Below are 16,519 nucleotides of genomic sequence, written 5' to 3'. Positions count from 1 at the left end.
TGTGCTGTACTCCTTTCTAAGATCCACTAGTTCTCTTAACTCATGACCCATCACGTAGTACTTCTGGGCCCCTCACACAGCGGGTTAACAGCTCTTGAGAGTGATCCCTCAAGCAATACAAAGCAATACAACCGTTCTCTGCAACAGAGAGATTTCACCTATCCTTGATCCCACAGTAAACTGTAATTGAATTTTCACTGTTCCACTTATGAAGTTAGTATTCGTTTTTGGAGACCCATCAATAATAAATCCCCCGGCTCTAAGGGTAGTTTGCTGTTGGGTTGTCTAATGAAATCTGTCCCAATTGTCTAGAAAAAAAAACTCAGTTTGTAGGTGGTCAGTAAAGTTATCTGAAATTTAGTACCGTAACTCTAATGATTTCACATGCTTTGGACATTTCTTTTGGACCTGTCTTTTCCAAGATCCTTTCTATTGGCGAGACAAATCACAGAGAAACAAAGCAGCCTTCCCCCAGCTTTGCAGGTCTGGGGCCACTTTTCCTACAATTCATTTATCCAATGCTGCAGGAGCTATGGCAAAGCTAGGCGCAGGATCCGAGAACAAAAAAAGCTTACCCCTGCCCTCAATATTCCCTTTCTGGCACTTAAGAAGGAACCTATATGAAGAAGAGTGAAGGATCTCAGGCAGGCACTAGCTGGGAAGGGGCAGTATGTTCTGTAATTGTTAAGGAACATCATATCTGGAGGCTGGAATTGAAGCCTTTACTCCTAAAATCGAACTTCTTTTACAGGTTAACAGATAGCTGTACAACTTAGAGACAGTAACATTAGTCACCACTGCCCTCCAGATGATGCACAGAAAATAAGCTTGTCCTAATATCCATCACTAACAGTTACAGTGGAAGGTGAATGTGATTTGAATCTAAAAGATATGAATCCCCTTTTAAAACAATTTTTATGAGGGGAAAGAGAGAGGCAGAGGGGTGTTAAAAGTCTATCAGGTTCACGTTTTTAATTTTTCAGAAAGTTAAATTACATCCAAATGAAGTTACTGAAAAAATGTCCAGGTTGCAAAGACAAGCACTCAAATTAGGAAAAGTCAGATTAAGTTTGCCCATGCATCCTTATTTCAGCTTCCTTGTGTGCTTATAGTAAAACAATCTTCAGTTACACAGATGGGTTTTGTTTGGTTGGTTGGTTTGGGTTGGTTTTTTGGTTTTGTTTTTGGGTTTTTTGGGTTTGTTTTTTGTTTGGGTTTTTTTGTTGTTTTGTTTTTTTTTTTTCTGTCCCCCCCTCACCTCCCCGCAACAAGACCCCTGCCTCAATCAGTGCACAGGATGGACGACACACTAAAGATGAAGGGCTGTACAATGAGCAAGCTGTTTATGCCTTGTTTGCTGCAACATTTGGAAGACATGTAGTAAGGCAGCAACAGCTTGGCAAGGAGAGGAGGAAGCATTGTCTTGTGCTTAATGCCACTGAACATCGCTTTGGAGAACTGGAACCTATTTCTGCCACATCTAACAGCACACAGAACTTTGTGAAAGAAGTTTTTACAAGTGATCGTGATACATTTTACTCAGTTCTGGACACCTAAAGGTGCCTGACTCACAGACACAATTAACATTCACAGAACAACTAAAACTACTATTAATCCAGCTCTACAATAAAGTGTGTTGAAATAACACCTACTCAAAAAAATGAGATCAGGCCCTAGGCTTCTCCAACAGAACCCTCAAAATTAGTTAATAGCTTTGAACACAGAAAAACTTCAAGCTATAATACCTTCAAGAGATGAGAAAGCTGCAGCATTACCCCCATTTTATAAACAGGGATATGAGGAACAATTAAGGTCTATAAATGACTAAAATTCAATGACAGCACCATACAAAAATCCCACAAAGAAGTTCATTCATTATTCAGTGCAGGGTTTGTATGGTGTGCAGTAAGTAAGGAATGGGGCCACACACTGAATGATGAGGATAAAAAGAAATATTGAATAGCTACCCATTCGGTGAGCACCGTCCATCTTGTGCACTGAATGAGGTAGTCCTGTGGAAAAAATAGTACGACGGTGTAATTAAAGACCATTTCACAACGCATACCCGTGTATAGCACATGGGTAAACTTAATTCTGGCATTTCCTAATTTTTGAGTGCTTGACTTAGCAACCTTGTTCTGTTAACATACTTTTTACATAACAGTATTTAATAGACATTTTTAAATGGTGTCAGCAACTGGCATTAATAGAAGGTCATTTTTTCACACTTCTTAACACATGTCAACTGCAAGTAGCATTTCTTATTGCAGCCATTAACATATACTGTAACACTTGAAAAATATTAAATACCGTTTCTCTTAAAAGTTTACTAGTGATATAATGGGAATACTAGTCATATAAAGGCGGAAAAATATTTGTTTTTATCTAAAATTAACATGTGGATGTGAAAAGTTTGTCTTTTACAATCAATAAAAACAGCTTAGTATTCTTAACTATTGAATTCTTATAAATCCTTATGAGATTAAGAAAAATGTTGTCTCGGCACCTTTGAAAGGCTAGGACACATTTTAGGTGCTACATTTTAAGATATCCACATATGAAGAATGCAGACTTTATTTCCAATGTTCTGGAAAATGCATAAAAAGTTTATTTTCAAAGTATTTTCATGATATTGTTGAGCTCACCCTCTTCCTCTTTTGTTTCTTTGTTGCTGGTTGGAAAGCATACAGACACACAAGCATGCAGAATATTGCGGTTTCCGTCACATCTGTGGCCAAGGAACGTCTGCAGCATTTGTGGATTCTGATCCAAGACAACTGCTTGTTCAAGATTCATCAGGTATTGTCTGCAAGCCTCATAGTCACAGCGGAGAATGTGCTGCATTAAAGTTTGTTTCTGTACTCAAAAGAATAAGATATTTTAACAATTTAAAATACAAAAGGCAGACATACAAGTCTCCTAAGTACTTCTAGTTTTCCATTTCTGAAATTAATAGAAAGGTCTAAATCTAGGACGTCGGCTGGAAGTCAGTGCAGGAACTGTTGAGAATACGCATCATCTCAATTACAGCACTGTTAAAACCAGAAAACAGCATGCATTCAGGCACAGACAAGTTAAAGGAGAGGCTTCAGCAGCAGAAGCTATCACGCTCACAAAAGTACGCCTTCGGCTTCATAGCTGGGTTCTTAAGATTACTTCTATTTCATGGCTACACATAACATGGGAAGAGTGGTGCAACTGAAAAAACTAAAGGGTCTACATTAACTAGCTCTTACATATTTGTTTTAAACAAGCAATATGCACGTTGAGAAGTGAACGAATAGAAGCTGTTGAAGGTCTGGGAGGCTCACCCCATATATAACAAGCTTTTCCACAGTGACAGAATACTGCACTGTGAAATCAACTCAGTCTAACAGGTACACAATACCTCCTGGTGGCAGCATAGCACACAGCAGATCTAACTAAACTGCACCAAATCACTGATGGGTTTATACATGTATGATATATAAATTCACAGCAGAACTATTCATACAGCACCACAGATGAATACAGAAGTCTACATGCAATTCAAGTGAAAAAAAAAACAAACATCTTTGCTTGAGTCTCATAATTTCCTAATGTATGGTCCAAATATAAGATTAAAAAAAAAGTATTACATTCACAAGAAAACAAGTTGTTGGATCCCTCAGGAAAACTGTGCACCCATAAAACAAATAAAATTATATAAAACAAATAAAATTATATACTAGTAGTATACATAAAAAGGTAATAGTTTTAAAAATCATGCCTGAAAAACATTGCTAGTTAAAAAGCTTGATACAGAAGCCACGCACCCCCAAAATGGATCTTCCACTTTACCACGTAAATTTGTTTGTGTTTTCATGTTTCTAAGAGAATCTTCTGTTGAAATTAATTTCTTTGAAATAGTGAAAATACAAACCGGTATCTAAACATGAAGCTGCTTTAAACATAACTTTATAAAAGCAAAGGAAAAAAGCATGTAATTCTGTAGCAAAGAAAACGTTTTACCTCAACAGCCATAATGATAATAGCAGCTTTCTTTTTGATGGTCGAGTTAGCAGGAAGATTTGTTAAGGAATGAACACCCATTCCAAGACTACTAATAGGTGGAAGATCAAGCCAGTCAGGGTCTCGTATCCCACCCATACAATCTTTTGCCATTGGATAGATTGTACCATTTCCATCTCTAAGAATAATAGGAGATTCCTACATTTGGGAAAAAAAGTTTTATCATTAAGTCTCCACAATTTATAAATATTATCCTTCCCAAAAGGTCCAGTTGTGCTTGACTGCCAACAATGGCAACAGTTAACCTAAAATTCTCATTTACGCCATTGTCTCCTATCATCACAAATGGCGCAGCATAAGGTAGCAGATTCCCTTTCTCAAATGCCTGAAATGTGCTTAAAATAGTAAATACTACTAAAAGTATCTTCTTTATGATATACATTCATTATGAAACATTACCAATGAAACACATAGTACCTATTCTTTTAGCTTACTTAAATGCTCCAAAGAAAGTTGAATATATTGAAATGAAACATTCAAATTCAGATCTTTTGCCAAAAATGTTTCCTTCAACTATCGTAAGCAGACTGTATCATGTTTGTGGAATACCAGTTTTGGTATTTTTTTCCTCAGCCCTCCTCACAGATGCCTGTACAGTGTAATCAAGCTGTATAATCAGATAAAATAAGATACTTAACATTGGATAGTAGAAAGAGTTGCACAAAACCTCGATGTACCATTTTTATTATCAAATAGGTTTGTTTTTTTTTTTTTTACATTTCCATTTATTCTCAAGAGTGGATTTTCATCTGACCCAATTCCAAAATATAGCTAGATAACAAGTTTACACTAACACAGGAACTACTCCGTCAAGTTTTTTCCCCCTTTTTTACTTTTTATTCAAGGCAGAATTTGAATAAGATTATTAAAAGTGCTTAAGTGAGTTAGATTGCTATTCTCCTTGCACCTTCAAAATATTAGTGGTAGCAGCAAGTCTTTCATAACCCATTTGAACAACTATTTCTTTGCCAGTCTTTGGAAAAGCCTTACAAAAGGCTGTACCATCCCATTCAAAGATGATGGAAGTGAAGTGCAGTGAGGTTAAGTGATTGAGATACAAAACCACAAACCTGTCCAGCTGTAAAAATAGCAACACTTCTCTCATTCTGACCCAGGAATGCAATGCTGCTAGTGGGGAAATTATTTTCCTGTTCAGCCTTTCCTGTGGCAAGGTCAAATATGCAGTATCGAACCCAGTTCCCAGTTTTCAGAACAGCATGCACTCCTTCAAAGATACACGAAGAAAAAAGTTAATGTCTTTTACTGATGGCATCCAGTAAAAGAACTCCTAACTAAAGCACTTTTAAGAAATTACTAATATCAATGGAAACAACTGTTTACATTAGCTTGACAGTAGTTGTTTTCCACTAGGAAGAGAGAGAATAAAGGATCCAACAGAGTATCTTACAGGCCAAGTCCTACTTACCTTTTGAATCTACATTTACTGCTAGGATCTCTGTTTTTTCAGGAATACACAGCTTTTTAGGTGTCCTTTGAAAACAGTCAGGAACTTTTGGAGTTCCACCAGTTTTTACAACCTGAAAACATATGTAAAATTTTAAGATGCAATTAAGCACACAGTGCTTCAAAATACTGACTGTTTTCTCAACGTTTCACAAAGACATACCTGCAGTTCATCTATTCTGAGCAGCCTACAGTCTTGGAGAAGAGAAGAAGGATCAGGATCTGAATTAGAACTGCTCTGACAGTTTGCATTACTGGAGGTGCCTGGAAATTTCACAGCAACGTAAGCACCATCCACTTTTAGCACCTACAAGCAGAACACATTACAGTTTTAGAAAAAGCTTTGGATAGAAACTGTTTAGGTTTATTTGCTTCAAAATAAAGCAGACCTTTATCAGGAAAAGAAAACAGTTTACAATAATCAGTGATAAAATTCTACAGCTCTTGGTTGTTAGCCTTGTTGTTTTGCTAAAATTACTGAAACCTTAAAAACCTGGATTTCTTAATGACTTCATAGGCATCCTGAATCAGATCAAAGGTCCCTCCATTTCAACATCCTATGTCCAACAGGAACCAAGACCAACTGACTAGAGAAGCTCCTGCTGATATCTTTCCAGCTTCTACCTACTGGAAACAGCAGGACAACTTCATGTTGAATTGCCTGGATAGACCCTTCTCTTATTAATTTGTCCAATCACTTTTGGAAATAAACCCTATTCTTGTGACAATGAGTTCCAAACATTAGCTGACAATTCAACAAAACACATCTACACTGAGCCTCTTACTTCTTTAAGTGCCCATTAGCTCTTGTACTACAAGACAAGGGAAATCACTCTTCCTTCTTTCCCCCCCCCCCCCCATCTAAGAATTTTTAAAGCCTCTGTTGCAGAGTCTTAATGCTCATTCCTCAAGTTGACTGTGCACAGTGGAAAAAAGAAGTGTTGCTTTATGGGTCTATTACCTGTTCCTTACAGTCGATGATGAAGTTCTCCACTCAGTCCCTTAGGACTGAAGGATACAGACAAGTCTATCCAGACATATCTCGTGCATCTGTGTCTTTCTCTGCCCCCCAAGGAAATGGAAGTTATTCAACCCCACACTGACACAGTCATTTCTGAGACTGTAAGCCTCTCTAAAGAGTTGCTGCCATGCATATCTAATCAGAACTGTCAAAATAGGTTTCCTTGATATAGAAACATCTTATGCTATCACCAAACAGCAAGGCCCTTTGAGTTTCCATTTGAGACCATAATTTTTTCAAAAGGAAAACAAAGCTAAGAGGGAAGGGGATGGGGGAAGGACAGACAATGTTTTAATTTTGAGTAGAAATAAGATCTCAGTATGCTCTCAGTCTCGATCAAAACTAGATACAAGCAACTGCAAATCTTGATTAGGCCCTAATTTCTCCAGTTTCTACACAGAAAGTGCTTACAAAGCAATATTAAAGATCTACTGTAATCAACTTTATCTAAAATGTCCCTGACAATGAAAGCATCTCTCAAATTTTCAAGATATTGTAGGTAATAAAAACCCAGGCATTTCCATGTTTTGTCCCAATTTCTCTAGCTAGGTGCAGCCTAACAAGCATGCTAAAGAAAAGGATATATTGACAAATATGAAAGTATTAGCAGATTTTTTGTAACAAAGATCATTGTGGATAGAGTCAGAGCACTTGCTCCCCATATTCTGAAACTTCACTCTAGTAGCAGAGTTCCTAGTTCTAGTTAGTAGAGCATCACCGATGGCTGTAAGAACACTACCCAAAAATTTCAAAATTCAGAACTAGTCAAAAGATTCACAAACATTAACTCTGATCTAGACTATACAAAGACAGATTTCTATTGAGACTTGCAAGACGACACTCTAGAAAAAAATTGTGATTTGGTCAAAAACTTAATCAAGGTACATTTAGATGTTTTTAAGGTAATCAGACTAACTTGTAAGCCAGAAATCACATGCCAATAGTTCAACCACAGCTTCTAGTCTGACATGTAGAATTTTTTTTTAAATGACTAAACGTTGCTACAAAAGCTTTGTAAATTTGGGCTGCTTCTGAAAACAGAAGATTCTAAATGGTCAATGTCTAGCAGGGCATATGAAATCTTGTTTATGAAGTTTCAAATTTATAATCGGGGAGGTGGGGGGAAGAAACACACCTTGAGAAAAGGCACAATCCCCAAATATATAACGTACCCTATCTTCACAACTAAAAGTTTTCTTCTACCTGCTTTCTGGCTGCTTTTAGTGTTACCACCTGCATCATTTTTCACTTACATCACTTCTCATGTTTTCAAAGAAATGCTGACAGTTTTTCAAGTGGTGGAACTCTATAGTGACTCTTTCAGAGTCCACAGGCAAAATATTTTTTTCTTTCCCATTTTGTGGTTCAGGAAGAAAATCATGTATCTTTAAAAACTTGAAAATATGTTTATGAAGATTCAGTTGAGAAGAAATTCACCTCTTCATAGGGTAACAAAAATGCAGTTCCTTAGTTAAACAGTTACTACCATGGCTATTGGTTGTTAGAAAGAAAATAAAACTATCCATTGATGTAGCAAGCAGCTAGGAGCTCAAGCGAAACACATGATAGCAATTTCATATAGAAAGCTCCAAAATAGAGATGTAGTATAATGGGCTGGCACTAAACAAGATAAATAAGCAACATCAACATTCCTCTTTCATTGAAATTATCTAAGTCTGAATTAATTGAAAAACACATTAACAAAAATAAAATGCAAGAGCTTAAAGGATTTAGACAAAGCAACAAAATGGAAGTTTAAAGATTTTTTTTTCCAAGAGCAAAATACCTTTTTAGAGCATTTTCAATTACAGGATAATGAGACCTGACCTTTCATTTTAATGGAAGAAAAAAAAGAATTGATAAACTGAAAGATGAACGTATTTGTTATCTCCTTTACCCTTACTATCCACCCATTGCCACGGCACCTTTAAACCATAATGCCAAAGCACACTGGTTGGCAGAAAACATTCAACCGAAGTCCCTTCCTCAAAAGGGAGTGGAGGCAGGTCCTGAGCCCGCTTCTCCTCCCCTGTTCCCTCTTACGATAGGCTGAGTAGCCTCTAAAGATAGCAAAGTTGACTACCAGCACTTGAGCCTTTCAGAAGCAAACCTCTTTGGGTCCACTGGTAATCTGTAGGATCTTTCCCTCTCCAGAATCACCATATTCCCTCTCAAGACACAGCAGCAGAAGAGCAGGGAAAAATACATTTTTTATCTATCTAATATCCTTGTTGGAACGGAAGGAATTTTAACATCACAGAAAAGGCTTCTACCTCTATTCTCAAAGTAGAATGAGCACTTCCAAAGAAACACTGACACAATTTTTAAAATATTCAACTTTGACGGATTGAAAACAGATTCCTAATAGGGATTAGGTAACTCTTCTGGGACTATATCCAGCCTGAGCTCTTTCAACTTATCCTTCTTATTGGAAGGCTTCGATCTCAGACAGAAATCAAACAAAAAATAGAAAGTGACTGACTGAAATAATACAGTACAAAGTATAAGTTAAAGAACAAACTACTCAATCCAAATTTACGTTTCACAAAATCGCCAGGACTTGATAATTCTGGGCATAGGAATTGCAAAACTGGTAAGACACAGAAGTCTCACCTGATTGAGGAGAACTTTGATGAACAGAGGCAGTTTGGGAGGCCTTGGACACTGCCAATGGAAAGCCTCAGACCAAAATGAACCGCAGCTGCCAAAGAAGAAAGAAGTGTCTCCAAGCCAGGTTCCCTACCCTTTTGTTCTAACAGTGGTTCCAAGCACCACTGAAGCCATTCCAGCAGAGGAGATCCAGAAACTAATGTGGGTAAGTAGAATATGCCAAGGTGCATGGGATGGACAATGCCAGCTTCTATTCCTCTGATACCAGTGAGCAGTAACAAAGGCTTATTTCAGCCCCTATCTTTTCTGAACTACACTGAAAGAAGACTCCCTCAGATTTCTCACCAATGCAGACAACAGAAGAGACAAGCGCCAGGCTTTTTCATTCCGTCAGTCTTCCATTAGGTGGATAATCTTATAATCATTACCTCCTCCATCTAACAACGGACTTGGAGGACTAAAGGCTTAGTTTTTTTCCAAGCCCATGAAGGATTTAAATTGGCATGCGATCGGAAGATAATATATTCCAAGGAGAAAGATGACTAAATCCAAGAGTATATCTAGCAGACTACTTCCTTCTTCATTTCTTTCAAGACTGCCCCAACATAAGAACTTTTGCACTCTCGCCACTCTCTCTGGTCATTTGTTGCTTTGGCACCATATGCAATCCACATTTACGAAGCAGTGTGTAAAATACTATTTGTACGATCTACTGGTATCAGAATAATCACAAGCAGTCATCTTAGCTCTTAGCACTCAGGGAAGGGCTGTTACTATATCAAGATCAGTAAGAGTCCAGAGAGAAACAGGCATTTACCTGCCCACCATTCTACAAACAGAACCCAACAGTGGCCTCAGAAGGATTTTAACGAAGCAGTTTTTGGAGACATCATTTAGTTGTTGCATACATCCAAAAGCACAGGAACACAAATTTTCCAGAAACAAAATTACTTCAAGAACACAGGCTGAGCATCAGTAAATCTGAACCCCTTTCCTATCTCGAAATTCCACCTCCTGAAGCCCAAGTGAACAATTCTTTTTTGTGTAAAACAAAGAATTATCTAAACGCTTTTAAAAGTGGCAAACATTTGACAGAAGCTCATGGCTATCCCACTTTATTTGCTTTATTCTAAAGAATATAAATATTCAAAATTTCAGATGCTCTTGCAGGTAAAAGGACAGAAATCAGTTTTTTGTTCCTCTTACTACTTCAGATCTAAATCATTACCTAAGGCAAGATTTTTGGTTTCACAGATCAATTAGTTTAGTGCAACTGACTTCATGTTGTGCTCAAAAAACATCCACCAAATTACCAGCGTGTATTTCTCAAAGATGTCCCAATATTCACATGCTCCATGATCACGTATTTTACTCAATGACAGCACTCTGAGAGAAGCTAAGCATTGCTCTACTGACACGATGCTTTGTAACATCAAGTACTTAAAACTCAGAACAGTGCTTCAAAGCCTTTCCAATTTCCTGAGACACCAAAGGTAACAAATTCCCAGGTTACATAGGAATAGTATATTCTCATGCAGGATGCTTGTGCCACTGAGGCCATCCATACCAATTCGTCAAAGATGTGACTTTTTAGAACGTCATTCAGTAAACACAAGACCATGGAAGACCAGATGAAGATATACCTGGGTGGACTCTAAAAGGGTAGGACTTCTTCACCCATAAAGTCTTAAGAGCCCAAACCTGTATGATTATGTTTTTGCACTCTGAACCTCTGTGCACATTCAAAAATTATTTATTCAGATTGTTCAGAATTCAAATCCTCTTTGTGCTTACTTCAGCTCACAACAAACTAAATTACAAACATTACTGTTCCACAATGAACAACAATAGCTATTCTGAAGCCTGTAGGAGAACACTGCAAAGAGTAACCCTTCTGCAGACTGAGGTGCCTCCAGTCTTTTTCATACAATCGCACAACTGATCCAAGTTATAAACAGAACATATAACAGGGCATAAACTGTATTTCTGTCTTTGACCTGGACACCACTAGGCAAAAAATTTTTATGGTTTTGTCTGCTGGATTTTATCTAAACTCTAAAGATAAAGTGTCACAAAACTGTAAAAGGAAAAAAGTGAATGACCGTATACATCACTGGAAAAGGACAGCATGCTTTATGAAGAAAAAAAAAGCACCTTTGCCATAAACGACTGATATAGAACGGACTCAGCACCAATAACTCTATTCAGAAGACAGCCTACTTACTGGTTTTAGCACTTCAGTGAAAACATCAACATATAAAAATTCAAGCTCTTCTGTATTTATTATAGTAGTTCTTCTTGACACAGCGCACAAAGAGAGACACCTTTACAACTATATACAGAAATAGTAAAACAGTCTCTGTCCTAAAAATCTTAGGTTCTAAAACAGGAAGGACAGATAAGGACAACAGGGGCTTTCCCAAAGCTGGTATGAAAGGCACAGTATAGTTTCAGCAACTTCAACTAGATCGCAAAACCTCATTTACAGAAACGGAAGTGTTTCAATGAATGAAGTTGCTCCATACTCCCTTTTGCAGAAATGACCTAAACTTGACAATGAAAATTCATTGTGGGCCTCCTCCTGTTGAAGATACTGCCCAAGGCAAATCTTCCACTCCTGCACAAGTAAACCCATTAGGGATGCAAGTAAAATAACTGACTAAATCCCACTGCCTTCTGTTGGACAGTTATTTCTTCTTCTGGTAAATTTTTTTCTGATCTTCTATGAATCAAGTTTGATTTTGTGGAAAACCTTTACTGGCTTTCCTGCTGCTCTTATTTTTGAAAAGCATAGCAGAGACCTGTCTAGATCACCTAATCCCTCCTAACATCGCACAACAATACCGAAGGAGAAATGGCGTATTTTCCTCTATAGCATTCTTAGTTACAGCAAAGGTTTACTAGACAGAAAATGAAAAAATTACAAGGACCAAAGAAACAGATTTTCTGAAGTAATAAATCAAATAACTTTATAGTCATATAAATGAAGCGTGTTATTTCTAATCAAAACATTTCTGTTCTTTGGTTGCCAGAACATGAGATTCACCCAAACATTCAGCTGATGTGTATGTAAAAGTCAGCGACAACACGCGTAACTCTTCACAATCTCACTGGACATGTGGGACCTATTGCTCAAGTCACCAAAAATAATCTCTTGGATAAAACCACATCTGCTTTTCTTAATACTGTGGTTCAACTTAAAGTACCAGAATGTTATTTTTTAAGATTCATCACGTTTTATTCACAATACATTCAGTCTATTACTATCATTGCATTATGGACAAATAAAAATGCAACAAAAGTCATACTAGCCAGAAACATTCTCAAGCATCTCCAAAACTACGATTCTTTTAACAGCTTATCTAAAAGGAAAAACTTCTTTTTCTCCTTCCCCAAAGATGGTGGGACAGTGTATTTTAGACAAACCTTGCCAACAGGAACATTCTTAACGTCTTCCACAAACACAACTTCCCTCAGAGACCACTGCTCTTCATTCACTTTCTCCTCCTCTTTTGGGGCAGGAGTAGACCGTCGTCGCTCTGAGACAAAAAAGTTATTACCAACAAAAAGACTTGACATATTTAATCAAAGCATCAAAATGCAATGTTCAGTAAACACCAAACCTTTCCCCCAAAAAAGGTTATCAACAGTCAAATCTAGAAATTAACAAGAGGTTAACAAGAATCTGACTTTAAAAGTCAGAGCTACCTAACAGTATACCATGCCACTCTCACATTTTTCTGTGAAATTAGCGCTAATAAAACCTATCTGATAAACAAAGTAATTTTTAAGGACATTTAAGCAAAACAATTAGAATACAAGAAATTTTTTTGGCAGGGCTCAGATATTAATGCTGTAAGTAAAAAGGCTGACATTGTAAGACCCTTCATTCAGCCCTGCTACAGTGCTTTATATCACCCTCACAAAAAGTCTGCTTGTCCACGACACATGGATTTTTTGGTAAACATCTAGAAGAACAGCAAATGAGGCAGAAAATAGTTATTTGGGCTAATAGCAATTGCAATACAGTTAGATTTGCTGCAAAGACATAATCTGTACACTCAGGATCAAATTTAAATATGTAACGTGGTTAAATTAACACTGACAAGAACCTTTAATCTTCTGAATTGAGTACATAGTGTAATTAATATCATCAACATATTTGAAGTGAGAAGCAGAGAACTTCTAAGATGACTGTGAAGTTAACTTAGTTAACTAGTTCAAAATCCCAAGCAAAGCTACAGTCAGTGAAAAATTACAGTTGAAAGAACTGCAAAAGAGAAGAAATCAGTAGCAAAAGACTCTACTAGTAAAATTAATTAGTATTGCAGATCTGAGCATATGAGATTCTTGGTCACTGAATGGAGCCATTTGATTCTCTAGGTGAACACTTCTTAAAACTGCACTATGTGAACAATGAGAAGAAACATGAGCAGAGAGATTTCTTCAAATGATGGCACTGTAATTAACCCTTTATAAACGCATGAGTTTAAATGGAGGAAAAATGCTTAAGATGTCAGTTACGTGAATTCTAATGCAGCCTTTTAGGTTTTTAAGTACAACTTGTACTATAGAACTCTCACTGTTTTTGTATGTTAGTAAAGAATGTCTAGTTTTAGAAATTTTATGTAATAGATGACAAACTACTACTTTATGCACTGAAGTTCACATGCAAGGCACGCTGTGCAAGAGCAAGCTTAATCTTAAAAGGAATTTTCCAAAACAAGTTCAACTTCTGGGCTGTAAAGAAACTCACTATCACATTGCAATTAAACATAAACAACTTTATCTTCAGACTTCCTCTTGATCCTGAAAGATACTTTTGATTCTCAGAACTAAGTGTTATGCTTGCTTAGATACACCTCACATCAAGTAGTCACTGCTTATACTAATACATTCAAATTTAACACTGACAATTCACTGATTATCTAAAGTCTATTACAAAAGCCTTTACATATATTGCAGTTCAGACTGAAAGAACAAAAAGGATTCTGAAATTAGTACAGAACCTTTGTAGAACTGCCTTTTACAAAAACTTCTTATCCACACAAATATTTTGTGTTACTATGAGCTACACATTACTTACTATATGGCATTGACGCACTGCTTGCTATTGAAGACGCATCACTACAAGTGGAAGCTGGGGATGGCGGAGGACCCATCTCAGTTTTCACTGGTTCCTGTTTGCTTTCAGGTCTAGAATAAAAGGTGTTACTTAGAACGAAGAAAGAAAAAGGTGAAATATTTTCTGTGATGAGGGACAAAGTGTCAGTGTGTCCCAGCCACGTTCCTTTAACAATACGTTAATGAAATAACTCCATACTTGCGAACACCCATCCTAACTGACAAGGCTCTACATCTGATGTTGGGAATGGTGCTATGCTGCTTAATCAGGGATTAGCTTTATAACATTAACCGAGCACAGACACAACATTACAGACAACAAACATCTTTAAATGTGCTTCATTTGAAGACAGGAAGAATTATTAGCTTTATACAGTAACCTGAAACTCTAAAACTGCTAAACTTTTTCAAGCTTTTCTTGAAACGGTTTACATCTGTTTTAAGAAACATTTAAATGGCAATTGTCAACCCAATGATTTTTTTTTTTTTCAAACTATGGAGGGGCTGAAACAGGTCTCACCATGCCATGAAGAAGGGCCTGAAAACAGTTAGTTCCGTAACAAAACCACTTTCAGTTATTCAAATATCAAATCTTGGAAACTTTATGAAACACAGCAGGAAAATCTTCATTTAATATTCCTTCTGCATTTCACATTTCCATAGTGGTTTCACACAACTGAGATGCCCTTCCCGCAGTGAGCATTTCTGCACGCTTAGCAGAGTTTACAAGAAAGCTAGACTCTTAAAAAGAAGGCAAGAAGTTCAAACTGATAAAAACCTGACCTTCCTTCTTTTCAATTTTTAATCAATCACCAATTCAAGAGAATATCAAATAAATGCTCTGTGTGTATGCATGTGTGTTCTCAACACTTACTTTGCCTCAGTAGTTTTGCTAGCTTTCTCCATGTTTTTCAAGCTCTCGGGCGACCGAAGCTGAAATCGACAGCTGTCATTCATGTTCCAAACAGATTCCATTAACACACCCACTTTAGGAATTCCAGCACTGATTGAAAAAGCAACTGCTCCAGCATGATAGAGGGGGTTATTTCTTAAACACACCTACAGATAGAAATATTTATTTCTGTAAGAACAATGGATTATACTGAAGGAAATCATATATGCACGCATTTTCTCAGTGACATATGTAGCAGTCAAAAAATAAGAAAACATGGAACTAGGTGAATAGGAAAGTCAGCATGATGTATTATGCACTCTTCTAGGAAAAAAGAGGCTGTTGTACAATTCACAGCTGAAAGCAACAGCTTTAGCAGTGCAACTGTTTAATATATAGTATTTAGATGCTCAACCACAAAAGGAACAATTCATCCAATAACAAAGACTCATCCCAGAGTTGATTAGAATGGATTGGGAGCCAAAAAAAATGTGCTTCCTGGGAAGGAGCTGTTTTGTCTCACACTAGTTCTAATACTAATCACAAAAAGAATCCTACATCTCTATATCAGCTATTAACATTTTTGGTAAAGGCTTCAAACCAAAGGCCTATCCCACTGCATAAATAAATCAAACCCAGACTCTAATATTTTAGGCACTTAAATGTCAAATCATTTACAAAGCTATGTGCTCTACTGGAAATCGTATTTCTATACCTACTTTCTCTCAAAATACAGAATCAGCAGGCAAAACAGAAGTACTTTGTATGAGTACAGCTTGTTTCTCCATGTTTGCAGCAATAATAATACTTGTAAAACCATAACAACACTAACAGGACACATCAATTTACAGTCATATCATTAAAACATACTATTCTAATTCCCTATTATTGATAAAACTTTCGTGCATAACAAGAATAGAACCTAATTTGTTTTGGTTTTTTTAAGAGCAGGTTGCAAGCTCATCATATAGCACTGTAAAAATGCCACTTGTGACAGTTGCACTTGCCTGGGTTCCAACGGTTATGTTTGGCATAGAGGAGATACCAGCACTAGACTTCGGCTTTTTATTTTTTGCTCTGGCCTTTTCTAGCATTTTCTTCCTTTGGCTGAAAGGAACTACACCCCTGTGGAAAAACACATATTATTTTTAAAAAGGCTATGAAAGAAATGCTTTTTTTATAACTTTGAACAGTTTATTCCTTCTGCTTAATGTAGGCATGATCAAACATTCAAGTCTGTGCCACGTTCTCCAAAACCTCAAAGCACTGCAGAAATGACATCTTTTTCTATATTCACCCCCACTTTCCAAATTAATCTCAACTGGCCAATTTATTAGGAGGAAGAGGAAGAGCACGTA

At 37.0% G+C, this 16,519-nt stretch overlaps 1 protein-coding gene across 3 annotated transcripts in view; it reads right to left on the bottom strand.

The window, feature by feature from the left end:
- The window catches only part of UBR5 (ubiquitin protein ligase E3 component n-recognin 5), a 95,473-nt gene that overhangs the window by 35,293 nt on the left and 43,661 nt on the right, over window positions 1-16,519 (bottom strand). For 2 of the 3 annotated variants that reach the window (XM_087748372.1, XM_087748380.1), the window contains exons 13-22: window positions 16,169-16,286; window positions 15,144-15,328; window positions 14,232-14,341; window positions 12,572-12,684; window positions 5,678-5,821; window positions 5,477-5,588; window positions 5,121-5,275; window positions 3,991-4,188; window positions 2,646-2,856; window positions 1,968-2,012 (exon numbers count right to left, since the gene is read on the bottom strand). In XM_087748372.1, coding sequence (XP_087604498.1) covers window positions 1,968-2,012; window positions 2,646-2,856; window positions 3,991-4,188; window positions 5,121-5,275; window positions 5,477-5,588; window positions 5,678-5,821; window positions 12,572-12,684; window positions 14,232-14,341; window positions 15,144-15,328; window positions 16,169-16,286 — 1,391 coding nt within the window. The remainder of the gene's footprint in view (window positions 1-1,967; window positions 2,013-2,645; window positions 2,857-3,990; window positions 4,189-5,120; window positions 5,276-5,476; window positions 5,589-5,677; window positions 5,822-12,571; window positions 12,685-14,231; window positions 14,342-15,143; window positions 15,329-16,168; window positions 16,287-16,519) is intronic. The other variant, XM_087748389.1, reaches the window with a different exon arrangement.

The sequence above is a fragment of the Nipponia nippon genome, unplaced genomic scaffold (assembly GCF_047370975.1).
Source record: "Nipponia nippon isolate SJK-2023a ecotype South Korea unplaced genomic scaffold, ASM4737097v1 scaffold_1, whole genome shotgun sequence".
Lineage (NCBI taxonomy): Eukaryota > Metazoa > Chordata > Aves > Pelecaniformes > Threskiornithidae > Nipponia > Nipponia nippon.
This window is presented reverse-complemented; position numbering and strand designations above follow the sequence as displayed.